At 37.9% G+C, this 19619-nt stretch overlaps 1 protein-coding gene across 8 annotated transcripts in view; it reads left to right on the top strand.

Annotated features, from left to right (window-relative positions):
* LDB3 (LIM domain binding 3) overlaps window positions 1-19619 on the top strand; it is a 114343-nt gene that overhangs the window by 21358 nt on the left and 73366 nt on the right. For all 8 annotated transcript variants that reach the window (XM_064716957.1, XM_064716963.1, XM_064716956.1 and 5 more), the window contains one exon: window positions 16411-16562. In XM_064716957.1, the coding sequence (XP_064573027.1) occupies window positions 16411-16562 (152 nt within the window). The remainder of the gene's footprint in view (window positions 1-16410; window positions 16563-19619) is intronic.

Below are 19619 nucleotides of genomic sequence, written 5' to 3'. Positions count from 1 at the left end.
AGGCCAAAAGTACAAGGCAATGTGAAAAAATTTTTGTGGGAAAAAATTGGCGAGGTCACAACCACAGTGACACTTTCACATTGATTGTGGAAAGCAGAGGAGCAAATGTCTTCTCATGGGTGCAAGAAGTGAGTGTTGGCAGAGAGGTTTAGCTGTGGCTAATGAGGAGGAGCTTCCCATCTCCTACTTTGTGGGACTGAAATGGTCACTCTAGGCTGGGGACGTAAAGTCATAGATCAGAGAGATCCTTTGGTGAAAGCTGTCACCTTCTATGCCATGTTGTCCCTGAGGGGCTAGGCCTTGGTTATCAACATCCTGTGACACTGGGATTCAAGATTTAAATTTTTGCAAAGAGGGCATGGTCAAAAATGGGAAAGAAATATAAACCGTGTTTTCTATTTTGTGAAACAGAGTCAAGTATAATTTTTACAGTTCTTTGGTGGAAATGTATTCCTTAAAGCTCAAAGAGCATGTTTTAATAGTTTGGTCTTAATGTCCCCAAAATGTTATATTTCAGTGAGCTTTTCCTTAGAGGTGGCAAAATGTTTTTTTTAATGACAGATACCCAGACAATCATGAAGTACAGAGAACTGTTGCCATGACAAGGCAGGATTTCTTCAAATTGAGTTAGCTTTGACTCTAATGCTGTACCCTGAAGGCTCCACTTTTCCAAACCATTCACAACATATGCTTTTATAAATCCATCAAACAAGCCTGCACTCTTTCTATACCCTATGTTTTAATGTCAAAGCAAATCTATGTTCTACTTGTGGCACCTGCTGTGGCACATACTTCAGCTACTTCAGGGGAGTACTAAGCATACCACCATACTTAAAGTCCTGTCAACATAGCTGTGATAAAGACCCTTTGGAAAATGTATAGCTCCACCCTAAAATAATCATTTATCATAACTCATAAGGGAGAATTAATTGGCATTTAGTACCTGTAATAATATGGATTAGTGCCCTTCATGAACAGGGCTGTTTATAAAAGCATAGGCCACATAGAGGACTACTTTTTAACAAGGCAAAACAATTTATGTGACAAATAAACTCCCCTTCTGAAAATATACTTAGGACAGTCAATGTATTGCTAAGTGCTGTTGTACTAAATACTTCTAAGTCAGGCTTCAGCAACATCAATCTGTGTTACTAAATACAGAAAATACTATCATAGCTTAAGATACACATTTATATTAAAAATAAACTTTTTTCAATATCAACACCAACAGAGTTTAGATGGTGGGTTAGCAAAATGGTGTGTTGTAATATTACTGTCCACTATGGAAATATATGCATTATGCATTAAAAAATACTTTGTCTATAGCTTATGCAAAAACACACAGATTCATCAGGTTTTTGGCATATTAACATATTGTAACTGTATTTGAGCATCTGTGCTATCTACACATGGATGATGTTTTCCAATTGATTGTTCTGTTTATTACGGAAAGCTAGAAAGGGAGTAAAAGGTTTCAAGGGGGAAAAAATGTTATTTTCTTAGTATTCATTCATGTTGACTTGAGAAGGTTCTGTAGTCATCCTTTTTTCACAGAGGGATAAGTGAACAACTCTGAAATCCAGTCTCTCCTACATCCCATACATGTATATTCTTTTTAATTGATCTCTATGCTCCATAGGTTTTTTATGACAAGGAGATGCTTAAATGAAGTACAGACAAATGTAGACAGGTCCTTTTGATTCTGTGGAGGATTTTTTTGACTTTCTGCCACTAACATGGGCTGGTTGTCTGCATTCTGCCAACAAAGGCAACTTCAAACTTTAATTTCCATGATTTAAGCTTATATGTCATTCAGAAGTTGCAAAGATGCAAAGCACTCCAAGGTGCTTTGAGTGCCTACACTGGAGCAGAAGATGACTGTGATACAAAGAGGAAGGGGTGTTACACATGGATTTGCAAAATGGCAAGTTATATGTGAGTCTCTTTTGTGAAGTATTTGCTCTGGCCCTAGCCGTAGTCATTAGAGAGGGTTCCCAGATGTAAGGGTGAAATGGACTCACAGGTTCTTACTTCGATAAGAAAAGCAGGGAGGTTGCTTTTTGGGACAGGAGCATCAGGCTGCCTGCTGGCCTTAATTTTACTTCCATACTCATAAAACCAACATGATCATAAAACTACAGAGGGAATAGAAGAGCTTTTAAAAGTTATTGTAAATTCAAGTTATATTTTCTGAATGTGACTTAAAACAAAATCATTGATGTCGTGCCTGAGGTGAAAATGAACACACTGATTTACCATTGCCTGACAGTTATGAAGGCATTTGTAGTGCAAAGCAATTAACAGAGGAACTGAAATATTTGCATTTGCACTGAAGAGAATAAATTTGTGCAAAATAATGGGGAGTTGGGACCATAATATTTTTGCTCGACTGAAGTATAATTTCTAGTGTGGTGTCAGGACAGAAAAAGTTCTCTGGTTCTGCAAAACAAATAGGCTGGGGTCACAAGAAGAATGTGCGCAATAGAATTTCCTGCATGAGGCTCCTTGACTCACTAACTTTTACAGCAGCTTTATTCACATCTTACTTGGGGCAAGTACTTGTAATAATGCAGTTTCAAAAGCTGCTAATCTTAGAGCAGATCTGTTCTTTGTCCTTCCTTCTTAGAAGGATTTAACCACTTTGGATATTCACACTTTCAGTTCTTGATTCTGTTTTTTTGCTTTGGTTTGTTTTGTTTTTTCCCCTGAGAGTTGATTATCAATGTACCCACTGATATAGGCACAAGGCTTTTTAATTACATACTGATATACCATAAACAGCGCACAGCCTTCTTATCAATTTTTACATAAGATGGGCATGACTTTGTGTCACATCTGAGTTGCAGCCAGCAAAGGCTTAGCTTGACAGCCTAGTGCTTTTTCTCCTTCTGGATGATTGCATTGCACATTCTTACAGGGTCATGCATGATAAAAAAGGATAAGGGGCCTTCAGAGAGACTCGACCAACACCTTATTGTCTGTGGAGCTTTTACCTCTGCACTATCAGTGCAAATCTGTTCACAGAGGCTGCAACAGATGCTAGAAGTATTACCTAACTGCAGAGCAAAGTAGCATGGAGCTTGAAATCCATGCTTTCATATCAATTCTGTTTGTCTGTGGTATTCACAGAGAGCAGCAGATGAGATAATCTTAGATGTTTTGAAGTGGATAATATCTTGTTCTTCTCTGACATAGCAAGAAACTTGTAAAATAAGTTTTCTCTTTCTCTTATGTCTCTGCTTCTCTTTTTTTATTTTCCTGTTTGTATTTTTATAAGGAACTTATTTAAATGCCTGGATGATTTGTTTATACCAGTCTCCTGTGTCATTTGCCCAAAATCTTGTTTGACATCTTGTTTTGTCACTGTGAGAGATGCTGATTCTTTATTTTCCATACTTGTATTACCCTGAAGTACAGAGCCATGGAAGGTCTGGGCCCCGTTACACTGGGTACTCCAAGTGTGTGGAAGAGCCTTTGATTCCTCACTGTTTAAAACCAGAGAATTTCCTCCAATTCCTGGTGTGTCCCATGTCAAAGACCACTAGGTGAATCTAGGCTTTTATGTTTTCCCTGAGTGGTTGATGCATATAGCTTTGATATCAGCTAGTGTCTATGCTTCATATTTTCCTCTGCAGCCTTGTAAGTCTCTCCAATTTGATAAAATTTTGCATTTAAAATGCTATTTCTAGTAGTGAATGTTCAGGCATGAACATCATAACATTCCTCATGAAATTAGTTCAGTCTTAATGCAAGACAGAATAGTATGAGTCTTTTTCTAGTTCTTACTTTGATAGCTGTTGGAGAATAAGGACATGAAATATTTCCTTTCTTGACATAGAATAGGAAGTAACTGTGTGAAATTCCTTTCATATGAATTGTTGGACTGAATATGACCCAGAAGATTGACTGGTATGATCTGAAATTAAGGAGGTCTTTTCTGAGGATTTTATATAGGAGATACATGAAAAGTGTGAGCAGAAGGTAGAGGGTGAATTTCTTTCAATCCTGAAAATGATACAAAAATGCAGGGGGGAAGGCCATTCAGAAGAAAATGCCTGTCACCAGCTGAGACAACCAGATGGACATAATATGTGGTACTATTTAAAACAGGTCTGCTAAAATTTTGGGAGCATCTTTGGATTTTATTAGGCAGTTTCATGTAAAATGCATGTGTTGCTCCTGTATCATTTACATATGCAATCTTATAGTTTCTTCAAGGGCTTTATAATTCTATAAATAGAAGACCCATCCCAGGATAAAGAGAGATTACTAATATGGCTCCATTTGGCACTTTTGTCTGCCCTGGAATCTTCCCAGCTGTCCAATAACCATCTAAGCATTCCTTATTTTCATTTATTTCCGCTTCCTGGTGTCTGAAGTAAAAGCCTCCTGTTTGTTAAATAGCTGCATATTCACTTGGAGAAATGTTTTCTGCTGCCATTGCAGTTGTTACAGCACTGATGTTGATCCCATCAAAGTTCCAGCCCTGACAGTTTTTAAATATTTTCTCTGCAAACATGATTAATGAAACTAAGCAAGGTTACTGAACAAGATGTTGTAAGAGGAAGAAGGGTATGAAAAAAAAAAAAAAAAAGAAAACAGATGAATAATGAAACTAGAGAGGGTGACCAAGATCGAACTCTGACAACATATTAAAACTCAAAAATGCCTACAAACTTTGTTTCCATGTGGGTGTACAGCTCTGAAAAATATCACTGTAAATGTAACTGCCTAGAAAGAGAACTTTCATAATTCCATCAGTCATAGTACTGGCTGAATCTGAGATTTCTTGCTGGTATTAGAGAAGTAAGTTTTGTAAGTTTTTCCTTTATGTGGTTCAAAATGTCACTTTAGTTTAGTCATTCAGATGTTTGCTTGATGGGAAAATACAGTGATGTAGCTCATTGTCCTACAGTTTAAATAAGTCCTCATTTGACATCAAAGTGGAGGGGTTAAATTTTTTTCTGTGTTCCTTTCATTCCTCATTTGTATCAGGCAAATAATGGTTTCACTAGCAGCAGGAATCCCTATTAAAGTAACTGTCATATTTTCTCATCTATACAATTCATTGTTCAGCAGTTTGTTTGGTGCCAAATGAAGGGAAAAAGACAAACTGGACACAGAAAGGCATACTACCTTAGACCTTCTGAAATTCTTTCTTGGTCAAATGACAACTTTCTTGCTGCCTCTTCCAAACCAATTATTTTGACATGCTCCATTGCAGAAGACAGTGTCTAATGTAGCCAAGGAAAATACTGTTGAGGCAAATTCTGAACTTGATTGCATTCCTTCCATGGATTTAAATAGATGTCCTGTGAACATTTATTCCTTAACAAAATACACAACCAGATTATCATAATTAGCATGTTTACTCTGGAACAAGAGAGGAAAATTTCTAATTTGGACAAGCAGAGTTTAGAAACTCATTGTGACTAGGTATGGAGCTCATTACAGCCTCTGCTTGCAGAGAAAAATGTCTGCACTTATCATTAAAGAAATTAAAGATAAAAGTACAACTTTGTAATGGAAGTGAGGCACCCTGCAGATTAATTCTGTTACTTCTGCATAAGTTACACAGCCTAATGATCCTTAAGGAGCTATGCTCTGAACTGAGCATGAAGGCATATCTTAAACTAAGAATCAGAAGCATGTTCTTCTCTCTGAAGCTTACTTAAGTATCCCAAGCAGGCTAATGATGGTTTTCACTCAATTTGTGCTCTTAACTTTTGTTACCTAAGAATATTTATTAGATACGAATGTTTAACCCATTTTGGAATACTCACACTAACTTCCTAAAGCATTGATCATGCTACCAGACTGGCAGAAATACTTGATGTTTCCAAGTACAGGTAGTCACCTGAAAGAAATAGTAATGTACAGAGGAGTGAGAGTTGGGGGTCAGCATCTTCAAGGCCTTTCTTGAAACACTCCATTTAAACATGTGCTCTGGAAGAAAAACACTGCCCTGTCTTGTTGCTGCTTACGCCAGTAAGTGATGAACACCAAATCTAGATGAGATAAAACAGGAAAGAAGCAGAATACTCAAAAAGGAATTGGCAGAAACGTTGATCTCCAAGTTAACAGGTAAAAGTATCACTAAGCAGCAATATCACTAGCACAGGCAGATCTGCAGGATGGTTTTTGCAGGAGCCTTTTGGTTTGGCAGAAAGTTCATTCACAATTGATGGGGAGGAGCAATTACTTTGCTCTCTGTAATTGAAATGATGGATGTTTTCAATTGAGTCTCTGGAATGTAGCACAAAATAAAGTTGAAGAATGTATTAAGATGGGATATGTCTTAGCATTCCCAATGAGACTGAAAGCTTTCTAAGCCTCACTTGTTAATCAGCAGGGTGAGCAGCACAGAAGGGGAAGGGCTGTCCATAACAGGATGCCAGCTGGAGAGGAAACTCTGATCAGGCTTCTCTTCCTGCCTTAATACCTTCCTTCAAGTGCCACTTATGGTCATAGGCTTTGCTAGTTGGAATCCCCTTCCGCACACACCTGTGCTGGGTAACTCCACAAGGAATTCAAAACATGTCAGCACAAACAAGGCTGCAGAAAATACAAATACCAAGCCAGTACCTTATCCAAAGATAATTGAGGCTCCATGCACTCTGCTGAATTAAGAATTGTGAGATGAGACTCCTGCCTTTCTCTAGAATGAAATATCTCCAAGAACAGCTTTTCTTCTAGTTGTTGGGAATTTTTGAATCAAGTTTCAGTCTGAAACTTGGGCATAAACATAGAAGACATGGTGCAATAGAGGTGAGTGGCATTGTTTGGATCTTCCAGTTGAAGATCACTTTAAATGAAGAGCCATTCACCACAGGCAAATATTTACTAGCTGAGTTCTTTAATTTCTTTAATAACCTTCTTCTAAAGCTGCTTATGGCTTCTGAACTTTACGGGGTGTTCCTGTTAAACCATATTTTAGTACGTAAACATTTGGCTCATAGACAGTAATTGTGTTTAATGAAGACTTTGAGTAAATTTTCATAACATAATGTCTTTTTGTGTGTGTGTAATGTTTTGTAAAAGATTTACTCCCAATTCTCCCTAGAAGATGGTGCAGGCTGGGAAGGGGAGCTGATGAAGCAGTACTCTATGGAGAAAGAAGACTCTCAGCTAAGGTTACTTTTGTGTACAGCACAGCCAACTGATCTGACTTCTTTTTGACCAGAAATTAAACAAACATTATTAATTGAACCAAAAATCAGTGTGTCTTTTGCAGCAAATGATGCTTCTTCCATCTTAGTAATTTGACTTTTTTTTTAATATTTTGAGTCCTTAAATAACCTTTAACTACAGACAGTGCAGACAGTATGTTACAACAATTCATTTCTATTATTTTATTTTGTCTGTAAACAGGAAGGCTTTCTAAAGTGACAATTTTTTTTATTGAAGCATTATGGAAAATACAACTTGCAAAAAACCCACAGAAAATCTCTTTTTGAAAACTTGTCAACATAATACTGCTGTGTGTTCTGAAGGCACTGAAAAATGTGTAGGAAGATACTGCACTTATGCAAGACAGGATTCTAAAGCTAATAGATGTAAAATTCACCTAGAGAGATGCTTTTACTTTCCAGAACCATCCAGTCACTGGTTTGTTCTTTATCAAATAAAATCATGTGGATGTGTGTGTTCTTGTACTATGCAAGCTCTCAGTGGGAAATCTTTGTAAATTGCTGTGCCCAATACTTCAATAGGTTAAAATGCTCAAAAGCAGTGTTGACATTATCATACTATCAATAAAGTTCAATCCTTGTCCTCAGCAATAGCCACATTCCTCCTCAGGGATGCTTTCATTTTCGAAAATAAGGAAAATCAAAATCCTTCCTTTTTAAGTGTTCAGGTTATGTTACTTTAACATAACAATCTTCAACATAACATGATTTCCCTTTTAGATTTGAGATTATATCGATATGTTCAGATTATTTCCTGTTAACCAAACATGGTTCCTGTGGCTTACCAAGGGAAGTGGCCTCTCTGTGTTCAACTGAGCACCTCTAGTAAAACAAAGTTTAAGTAATTACATTTTAACAGGTACAACAAACATCTTCAATCTCTACAATTTCCTAGCTTCCTGAAACATCCAAAAGTTTATGTACCTGTTAAATGTGTTAAAATTTTGTTTTACTTGCTACATCTTTAAATTTCCAGGGATCCTGCTGGGATGCCTGGTGGGATGTCATGTTATGCACTAAATGTGAAACAGCCTATTACAGAAGAAATTGGCATTGTGCTTTCTCAGGGGAACTTTGCTTCTATTCTGTTTTATTCACTTTGATCTTAAAAAGAATTCTTCATTCTCTGAAGTTTGAAGCCTGTGCTTTTGTTTATTCTCTCACAGAGCTTCGATGACTGCTCCAGGTACAAAACAGTTATTCCTGTGAATAAAGGAGGTGTTTAGGGAGGCATTGATGCTGTATGCTGGCAGCTTAAATGCTGGGCCCTCCACTTGGAACAGATTCACGTTGGGCACTGTGGCCTCTTAAAGCCTTAGATGTGAAAATAAGGCCATGATACCAAGTGAGGCTCCTGCAAATTTCGTTCTGCCTCAGCACTTCTGTCACTGTGGACATGTGTTACATCTCATTTTCCTTCCTACAGCTGCCAGCTGTTGTGTGCTGTGCTGGTCTACCCTCTGTAGGTGAAGCACAGAGCTCAGTACTAAATACTTCTGGACTAGAGACAGGACTGCTGTTTGCTGTGTCAAACTGGCAGCTTGCATTTTAGTGAGCAGAGGAAGAACAACTCCCCTGGTAATCTGGTGGCCAGAAACAAAGAGAACTCAAACAAATGCATTCAAAGAACAATTAAATGTAAGCTTGTGTCCATTTACTAAGTACTCTAATTTACAAGCCTGCAGGAGCAGAAGAGACACACACACACATCAGTCATATCTGTGCCAGAACCTCAGGACTTGCTCAAAGCTATTTTAAGTTGCTTAATATCAGAAGTGGCTGAAGGCACTAACTGCCAAACTATGTCTCTCAGTATTGTCTCAAATGCCCTTTTAGTCAGGCCTTATTGTTGCAGGACCAATCAAAAGCCCTTCAAAGTTATAAAGCATCATGATCTTAGTTACATACAATGACATACATTAAGCAGAATGAACTTGAAAAAAAGATCTTACCATAGTGGCCAATAGCAAGACATAAACCGCTCAGTTTCTTGCTAATGTTTGTAGGGGAAGACAAGACAAATTGTGTTTCTGTGAGCAGGTTAAAAAGCTGCACAGAATGTAGAATTCAAGAAGCTGAAAATGAAGCAGGCAATATTGATGACTGAGATCTGTCTGCTTGAAACACAGAAAAACATCCCACCTTATACAACTGCCTTAAAATGAATTCAGATTTGAAAAGGAGAATCAGGGAAGAGGATGGGGAACCTTTAAAGAAACTTGGCTTTTTCTGATCCTGCAGGCACTTGGAAGCTGTGTGTATATTTGCTGCAGGAGGTCTCCTGTGGAAGCTGACAGATCAGCTCACACATGGGGGCTGCCAGAATACTAAGAATCAGTACATCAGCTTTATTCCTGGTTTTGATTTGCATTCAGGTTATTGAACTCCTTGATGACAAATAAGAACTCAGTCACTTGGTTCTCAAAACCTGTTGTAACAAAACAATCAACATTTGTCATTATATGACTCACCTCTTTGCTTCCATTTAATTTCTGTGAGATACACAGCACTCACTACCTTGGCACAGTGTGTGATGCTAGCTGAGAACAGACTGAATACACCCAACAGATACATTTGGATAAAGACTGGGAGAAGAGATATCATTGTTAGTCATATGACTTCCCATGATATGAAGAGCTGTGTAACCTTCTAGTTACACCAACACATCCTATTAAAAAGCCACATCCACTCTTTTACTGTCATCTGTATAGTTGGTGTAACATAGAGCAGTCATGCTTCTAACAAGCTAATCTCCAAAGTCCACAATACTGGAATTTTTTTTCTTTATTTTTTACAAATGATTTGAAATTTTTCCATCAGACAATGTGGAGATGGGGCAGGGAATGAAATGATCTTGCAAATAGGAACAGGTGTATTCACACTGCCTCTCAAAACATCCCCCAAAGCCTTGCCTAGGGCAATTCCCTAAGCATGCCTATATGCTTCCTTTCATTTCACAGTTGAAAGTCTTTTACATTTGGCTTATTTTCACCACCTGAGTCTAGTTAGCTTGGCAGGAAGGGCTATCATCTGTCTGTCTTCTTCCTTGAAGAGACTATATATTGTGCATGAAAAGCAGGCTTGTGAGTGATGTTATGGGTAAGGGAAGTTTTTGGTGTTAATCAAGGTGGCATTGTTCCATCCTGGCTTGGCACTCCTGAGAATGAGGTAAGCTGGCTGCTTGGAGTGCCCCCAGCCCTTCTGCTGTTGGAGTACAGATTTCAGCACAGGGTGTCCTGAGTTGGAAGTGCTTTACTGTTCATCCCACAAAATCTCTGTGCTGCTGTGATTCCTGGTACCCAAGGGAGGTAGATTAGAGCTATTTTGGGTGTTCTCACATGTATTGTAATCTCCCTTCCTAGCTACAGATGAAGCAGAGCCTGAGAGGCCACTTCAGAATGTCTTTGGAGCTTGCCAGTGCAGCTCTGTTTAGTGTAAATGGAATCTCTTCAGGGTGTCAGTGGCATATTTTGCACATGCCCTGAGTGTTCATTTAAGGCAGTTCTTGCTGTCTTATGGAAAACAAAAATAAAAAGCCAAACCAAAGCAATAGAAGAAATTCCACAGAAAGGAGAGCAACCAAAAAAAAAGCCATTAAAGCCCAATAGTGAATTGAAAACAATGAGGCATATTATTCAGGCAAATGGTAGCTGCAAAATGAAAGTTTCCTTAGGTTTGGTTAATGATATGTACAAGGGTAGTTAGTTTCAGGTTTCCCAAGTCTTTTCTTTACATTTAATTGGTCTTTCTCAGCTTTCCTATCTGACACAGAAAGGTGTAAAAGCTATAGGGAGCTTGCACTATGGTAAAGGTTATCTAGGCAGTTTCTTTCCTTGTTTATGTTTTGTGCCTTCTGGCAATGTGTCAAATGAAATGGTGAATTTCTGCCTGCCTGATGACTTATCCCAGTGGGTCTAACTCATTTTCTTTGCATTTTTTCTTGTCCAAAATTGCCTTCTGTTTTCTAAGAAAAAACACTATTTTCCTGTTGTTGCTCTTACACTTTTATTATGGGGAGAGGGATGGCAAATGACTCATTTAGGAAAGAATAATATGAATTTCCTCAATTCACTTTCTTACTGTGGGTGAGGAAGAGATGTCTCTGGTCTGGAGGTAACTGCCTGGATTCAGTGTGGGCATTCAGCACCTGTTCTGCAGTGGGGTCTCAAAGCATGTCTCTCCTTTCACCAGGTTATGCTCCTGTGTATAAAGAGAGGAAGTTTTGCAGGCACTTAGAGCCTCAGAACTTAGAATGACTTTGAGAGTTTGTTAGAATCTTCTGTGCAAAAAAATACTTGCATAAATGTAGTGGGGAGAGATTTTAAATGCTCTTTTCTATATAGAGGAAATATGTTGTTCCTTAGTCTCTGGCCAATCCTTTTTTTGGGATTTTCTTGAGACATTGTAGTCTCTGATTTTCTGATTATGGAACAGAACATTTTCTTTTAATTATTTCTTCTATTCCAGAGGAGAGCATGTTCATTCTCTGTGCTTTTGCACATTTCCAATGCTGGTGAATATCTCATTATCTGAAAAGTTGTTCTTAAATGAGAAGCAGAAAAAATAAATTGTTGGTTTTGGGGTTGATGTCAGGATGGAGTCAGGCATAGCTCAAGTGCTGGAGGAAGAGGCCCTGGCTAATGCTGCAGGCTATATTAAGAGCTTCTCATTTGTGTAGGCCTTCCTATGTATTTTTGTCTGCCTTGTAAATTAGGAGTTCCTTGGGGGTAGGAAAACTGTGTCCATCCATCTGTTTGTACAAGCACTCTCATTAGTATTTGAACACTCATCCACTGAAATGCTGCCTGCTCCCTATCTCTCCCCTTTGGAGTGGAGTGAGGGGGCTTGGCTGGCAGCACGTGCAGTTCTCAAGGTGGTGCAGCAGCTGCTCTTTGTACACTGCCTCCCAGAGCTCCTGCTGAGTAGTATTTACTGTGAGCCCAGTGCAGACGGGATTTTTAGGGCACAGCTGTCACTGTGGTGCTATATATTCACCCAGTGTACCCATCTCCTCACAACAGAGCGTAGTAAGAATTCTCTCTCGTGTGCTGGAAGGAACATGTGATACTTCCAGCCTGCCAACTTGCTTTAAGCTGGGGATGTTGGAAGTCAGATGTCTGTCTTGTAGGAAACTTATGAGGGCTGAAAATTCACATCTCTGAAGCAGCACATACTCCTCTGCTTTTCTGAGCAGTGAGATGTTTGGTTTTTCGAGATAAAATCTGTGCTTGGGCTTGAGGCACTAAAGAACTACTATTAACATTAGATCTGTTGGTGTTACACTGGATTGGATTTTGTAAATCAATTGACAGAAATAGCTGTACTCTGAAACTCTGATGAATGTTTTGCTGTAGCATTAAATAAAAGCATTTGCAGCACCTAGCAACTGAGAGCTATACTGTAATCCTGAGCAAGTGAGTTAAGACTATTACAAAGGTTTTCTGAAATCATTCTGTCTAGAACTTGCCCAGAGATTTGTTTTAGGAAAAAAAGATTGGTAGTCAAGTTGAAAAATGCATATTTGTCCTTGACAGTAGTATATTTCTCTAAATTTGTTACTTCTGTTAATAGAAGAGAGACTGAGATAAGAGCAAAGTAAAATTTGCTATGGAGACAGATCTGGGTTTCTAGTCTAATTCTAAGGTTTAATTAGCACTAGTCCTGCAAAAATATTTTCTACAATATTTTTAAATAGAAAATATTTACTCAAGATTTTAGAAAGCTCACACAGTGAGCTCTTCTCTGTTTGTGATTTATGGTAGTAAATGTTTTAGTAGATCAGAGATGAATTTTCAAAGGAAAATACCAACAGATAAAAGATAAACTCTTTGCATTCCATTCCTTTCAGCTGGATCTTTAGAAATGGGAACAAGATAGTCTTGAATGTGCCTTGACACTTCAGATCTGTGTGCCCTGTATCTCCATCTGCACACTGGTATTTTGTTCACAACAATTACTGGCTGCTCTTGATGTCTGCTGGAAATGCATGCTGTGCCTTCACTTGGAGCACTCACAGAGATGTCTCTCAGGTTCTAACTAAAATACATGTAATTTTGTGCTTTGGTTTTCATGTTTCATTCAGACTATGCATCCAGTCTTTAATAATGCCTTCTATTTAAAAGTTTACAGCACCAAATAATCTAGTGTGCTTTTAACCGGTGGGAAGATCATGAGAAGAAGTAATTCTTTCCTGATACCTACTTCTTGTGTGAATTGCAGATACAATAAATTAGATCTATTTTTTGTGAGTCTTGCTGTCTGTGAAGGAAGGATAAGCTGATTTTTAGAGGTAAAGTGACATTAATAGAGTGCTGTCTCCTGAAATGGGAATTGAAAAAAATAGAATTGTATGAAAGAATTCCACACAGAATTTGCTACCCTTATACTTAGTTGAAGAAGTTGAAACCCTGTAATTTCCTTTTTAAGTAGGAACTGATGGAGCTGTGATTGAGACTTTCCTTCTCTTTCCCAGTATGATGCTCCTGGAGCTCCTTGCCTCAGAAACAAGTGTTGCTAAGTTAGAAAGTTATGTAAATCACAAATTCAGAGTTACTGAGGATTTTTATGTTTGAGATAGTCTTGTGATTAATGTTTTTTTTCATTTAGGGTGTATTTTCTAAAATATTAGTGAGAAAATATCCCATTAGAAGAAGTGAAATTCAGTCTTTCATTACAGCCATCACCTCCCTCTGAATTGACTCTAATTCTAGGAGGGTTGTAGTTGCTGTGTCGTTATTTTAAGGTATAACATTTACCTGTGAGGCTACTAAAAGCAAAAGTCAAAGCAAGTGAGAGGGAAACGACAGTGTTAGAGCTGTGTTTAAACTAGCCCCAGATGCAGAGTGTTATCCTGTCTCTGGAAGCTCTGCTTCCCTGGATTTATTTTGTTTGAGGCATCACTGAGGAATGGAAGGAGAGGTAGATGTGTTGAGTAAGAATACCCAAATTAGGGCAGACCTTTGACTTTCAGGAACTGGGGTGATATTAAAAAAACAGTCTTTGTTGTTAATGAGAAAAACATGTGGGGGAGAGAGTCTCCCAGAATCTGGAACCAGCATCGCACAGTAAATATTCTGTGGCAAGAACTTGTATGTTTCATGAGGAGGTTAAAAGTGATGTCTTAGAAAAGTAATGTGGGAAGATCATTTATTTTAAAAAGAATAATTTGAAAAAGACAGAAGTGTCCTGCTTGATGAATTCAACTCTTTCTGACTCATTTGTCTGAGTTCGGCTTTAGTTTGCTTTCTGCCCTTTCTTTACCTTTTATTCTATTGCAGATTCTATTTCTCAACATATTTGTGGGACTGAGCAGGGAAGGATCTTTGAGTAACTGCACAAGTACATGTGGGTGTACAAATAATCCATATTCTTTATGGGCTTCTGGGTTCTGTGTACTTGGCACAATCCAAGTCAATAAAATGCATAGAAACTAATGTTTGTATAACAGGTTAGAAAAGCTATGCTTGTAACACAAATCTTTTGGTTTTGGTTTGTTGTATTGGGTTTTTTTTTGTTGTTTTGTTTTGTTTTTTCTTGTGAGGGTGCATTAGACTGCAGAATAGAGCCCTATCTTTGAAACTACCACAAAATATTTTCCCCATCCCTCAATTTCTTAACACCAGGAAAATACTTTGGGAAATAATACTGCTATTATCAGTCAACTCTGCCTGCATAAGAGCATTTTATCTGTTTCCTTCCCTCAGAAAACACAGAACTCTTTGCTTCTATCTCAAATGAAAAGGTATTAAAACTTGTCTCTTTCAGTCAAATAATTTCTGGGAATTACTTAGAGTGCCTCATTCCAAAGTAATCTTTACTTTTGCATAGTCTGAGTATGCAGGGTGCTGTGTGTTTGAGCACTCTGACAGTAGAGCTAGTGTTCTGGTAAACTGACACCTCCCATGGTCAGACTACACTGTCAGTTGGACTTCTGGCCTCAATAGCACCTTTAACAGCATGTTAAGAAAGGGCTTTTTCCTTTTTTTGCTTATTCATCTTTGCCAGTAAAGCACATGAGCTAACAGTCTAGGGAATTGTTTTGGAAGGAGGCTTTTTTTTTGCTATGTATATATTTATAAGTGACTAGGAATTTGACTTTATGGTTTCAGACTTGCAGAATTCACAGGGGACTTTTGGCTCATAATCAAACACATCTTTATTTTATGTTCGCTGTACTGAAGGAACAGAATTTTTGAATGCAGCATTTGTGGTAGTACTTTAGATTATCCTTGGGATTTTTAGTGAGGAATGTAAGGAAGTGAGTTTCTAAGAAAAAAGACCTATAGCTTATATCCATGCTCTTTCTGTACTGAGTGCTGAAAGCAGAGGACACCTCTGGTGTGTTCATTAAACTTTGTCTGGCTGATGGTATGTGAAGGCTTTCCTGGTTTAGTGCTGTACTGGTTTTATCCATAAAGAAGCTGAGAGGGCTGTGTAAAATTGAGGTCAGGGTGCTGTCCATTCAGAGAAGATGCAGTTCACAAGCTGAGTGGAGCCAACAAAATGTATTGCCACAGTGAACAAACAGAACTTCTGGACTGTTGTGTCAGTTGTTGGGTTTGTGGTTGCAGCACTGTGGTTTCTTATTTCTGACAATGCTGGTCTTTGGAGTGTCAGGTCCAACAGGTTGGTGAGACAGGCACGTAGCAATTTGTGTTGGTAATGGAGCTGCAGTTGTATATGGGTAAGGTTAAGTAGAATAATTTCCTCTAAAGCCTGCTATTAAAGAAACAAAGTGTGCCCAAGGCCACTCACACGCATTCATTTTCCATCTCCTCAATAAAATAAATTAATTTGGGGAAAATGGCTTTTAGGAGGAAAAATACAATAAAATCATGCAGTGGATAGTAGTTCATACATTTTCTGCTTCTGAGTAATGTTTCTATATACTGCTGCTGTATAGAGATAATTATCCCCTTGAGATAGTGATAATAGGTGGTAAGGGAACCACTACGTTGGGCTTAACCTCTCAAAATGGAAGTAACAACAAGTAGATGGTCTCCTGAACCTTTGCAGAAGTGTGAGTTAACTGTGATTTGTTTAATTCCCATAAGTTTTGATTTTTCACCCATACAATAATGGATACAAATATTGTTCTATCTATTAATGTATCTTTTTCTGTATCTATTCTGTACTATAATTCTGGGCAAGTTCTTCAGCTGTTCTGTATACAGAATGACTTACCAGACTAAGACTTTTTCTTTTGTCTTTTTCCACGCAGATCACCCCTGGCAGCAAGGCAGCACAGTCACAGATGAACCCAGGGGACCTTGTCGTGGCCATTGATGGAGTCAACACTGACAGCATGACCCACCTGGAGGCCCAGAACAAGATCAAATCAGCCAGCCACAACCTGAGCCTCACTCTGCAGAAGTATGTTGGAATAATTTAAACTTGTTGTGTTCCTAAGGACAACCTATGAAGCTTATGACTGAAGGTTGCAAGTGTTTTATCCCTGTCTATTAGATTTAATTGAAGTGCTCATGGCACAGATATGAGATGAAAAGCCAAAATCTGCTCTGACTCTTGTAGAAGTCAGCATGGATTCATGCAGAAATCGAATGGTTGGGTTGAGTGTATCTGTGTGGATTTAGCCTATTGAATACAGGTGTAATCCCATATCCATTCAGGCTTCTGTTAAATGAATCCAACAGTGATGTTTCTTTTGATTATTCTCATGTGAGCAACATAGTTTAGTTTGGCTAATTTATGAACAACTGCTCTAATGACAACAAACAGAACAAGTGTTACAAGTGCATGGGAGGGACCTCATGAGAATTTGTGCTAATGGTCCGGCACCTGTGAGTTTATAAGTCTGCTCTGCATGTGACCCAATAAGAAAGGTGTAGCCCAAGTGCAGGGAAGGGAGGCAGTAGAATGTGGAGAGGGCAGGTTTTACCACAGAGATGTGATAAAAGTTGTCTTGCCATTAAGAAAGCAGTTAATAGGTTTTTAAACTTCTGCTGGTTAATGTTACTTTCAAGGAAATTTGTTCTCAAGTTAGATAACCTTGCACAGAGGATTTCTGTAATAAATGCATTAATATTTAAAGCTCCATAATTATAGAAAGCAAGTAGCTGCTAATTTTATTGCATTGTGAAGAAGATAATTTTTGTACAGGGCAGGCAAAGACAAGTACAGAAAGCAGACTGTAATGTGGAAGTACAATTTCTGAGAAAAGAATCTCATATATGAATGTGCAGTAGAGATAATCAATATCAGGAACATACTAATAGCTAAAGAATAAGGAGTTTAGATGAAGTTTCCAAGACAGGACAGGGTACTATAAAGCAAAATATGTGGCTGATTTTCCCCCATGGCTTTAAGTTTGTCTTTGAGTGTTCCAGATAGACTAGAAAATCACTATCTTGATGCATGTGGTTGAATTCTCATCCTCTCACCCACTCCAACTTCTTTTTTCTTCCCTTGGAGTTATAGTGTTATTACAAATATGTTTATGATTATTTTGCAAAGATTTAGATTGTTCTGAATATTTTTTTATTTAAAAGTTAGTAAAAATCCTTTCTGGTTGTTAGAATGTCTGTCTAATTTTCTGTTGAACCGTTGAGTTTTTACATTGAGAGAAAACATTTCTTATTTTGCTTTGGGTCGTTCCACATTTGGTGTTAATTTTCCTGAATATTGAACCCAAAAAGTTGTGCGGTGTCTGCCTCTATGGCCTGGCCATAGAGGTTTAAATGGTTTAAAACTACAAACCAACAGCTCTTCTTATTCACAGAAGGATTCCCAAATTCATGACTAAGAAATCCAGATTATCCTAATACATATCACAGAGACAAGTTACTTAAAACAGTAATTTTGATCAAGTGTTGCTAGGGATATTTCATTTGAGTAATCATTGTTCTTTTTTTATTTGCTGGCCTCTAAATTACAACACCAGCAATTCTAGTGGCCACATCATTAAAAAAAAAAGGAAACTAGTGCAAGTACCTTTATTAATTGCTTTCATCTCTATTTATTGTTTCTTCTGGTTTTTTTAAGGCTGTTCCTGTCTCTTGGTTCCAAAACAATAATATATAATTCAAATACTCGAGTTACATGGATAAAGAACAACCAAAGAAAGCAGTAATGGAGTGTTCCAGAGACTGAGATATGTTTGCATAGATAATAGATGTAGATATTTTGAAAAGAAGGAAAATGGAGTAAAGTAAAATGAAATACTAGTAAAAATAAGTAGGTGATAAACCAGCTTTTTTATCAAATGAATTTTTTTTCAGATGATGTTTTTGCTCTAAAATTATACAATTAATGGACTCTTCTTTTCAGCTACTTTATGATATGAGCTATTAATTTGCCTTTGTGACCCATTCAGCCTCATTAGGAAAACCCAATGAAAAAAACTGAAAAGTATTCTTTTAATCTTTTTTCTTTCTTAAATGACATGAGGATGTTCAAAAAAGTTGTGCTCAGAGGTATTAAGCTTACTTTACTTTGCACAGTTCAGAATTTATAGAAGCTAAATCCTAGCAGCAAGTGATAGTGACCAACTGAGGTACACATAGAACCCTATTAAGGATCCAATGTCTTGAACAAAAGGCATCTCCACTATATTCAGGAAGTTATATTAATCTTGCCTTAAAAAATAATCTTTTCCCTGGACACAAATGGGTTCATTTACCCAAGGACAAAAAGATTGTCAGTTTAGTCACCTGCCCAAAATGTACAATGCAATATCCTTTTTTCAGCAAAGCATTTTACAAATATTGGGTTGGTGAAAAGAATAGCATGAAAAGAAGGTAGCAATGACAAGGGATAGTAACTTTCAACCAAATAAGAACAAGACAGAAGAGAGGCAAAATCTCCTGGGACGTGGTTACCAGGAAAGTGACTGAGCTAAGAGATCACTTTGACTTTTTTTAGACATGGCTTGCAGCAATGAAACTGGAGCAGTGTTCTACTACTATGGAAAAACAGCCCTAGTTGCCATAAAGAGCACAGAGCTGGAAGTGCTCACTTATCCTGTTTGTATAAAAGTTTGGAAATGCTGGAAATCCTTTCCAGTGGAAAAGGCACATATATGCATTACGAGATTGACTGTTGTGATAGGAGAACTTAAACTCTGAATTGGGGTGATACTGGACATGTATGTGAAGTAGTCACAGGGCTCTACAGAATATTTCAAGGTCATGGAATGCCTTAGCAGGCAATGTGTGGCTTGGTTTCACTGTAGCAGCACTGGAAGTAGAGCTGATCTCACTTATTTTATCTGCAAGGCTGTGGAAGAAGCAGTGGAATGTGAAATCTTGATGAAAATGCTCCAAGATAGAAAGCTTTTTTTTTTCCTAATGGTTCTTGGCTCTCTAGAGCAATGGCCTTTTCCTTTATCAGTCGTGGCCATGAAGGTTTCATGAGCATTGTTTATAACCTGACAGTTAAGACAGTGTTTGCTGCTTCTCACATTTATTGCAA

The sequence above is a fragment of the Zonotrichia leucophrys genome, chromosome 6 (genome assembly GCF_028769735.1).
Source record: "Zonotrichia leucophrys gambelii isolate GWCS_2022_RI chromosome 6, RI_Zleu_2.0, whole genome shotgun sequence".
Classification (NCBI taxonomy): Eukaryota; Metazoa; Chordata; class Aves; order Passeriformes; family Passerellidae; genus Zonotrichia; species Zonotrichia leucophrys.
Note: the sequence above shows the minus strand (reverse complement) of the source record. Positions and strands in the feature narration are given on the sequence as shown.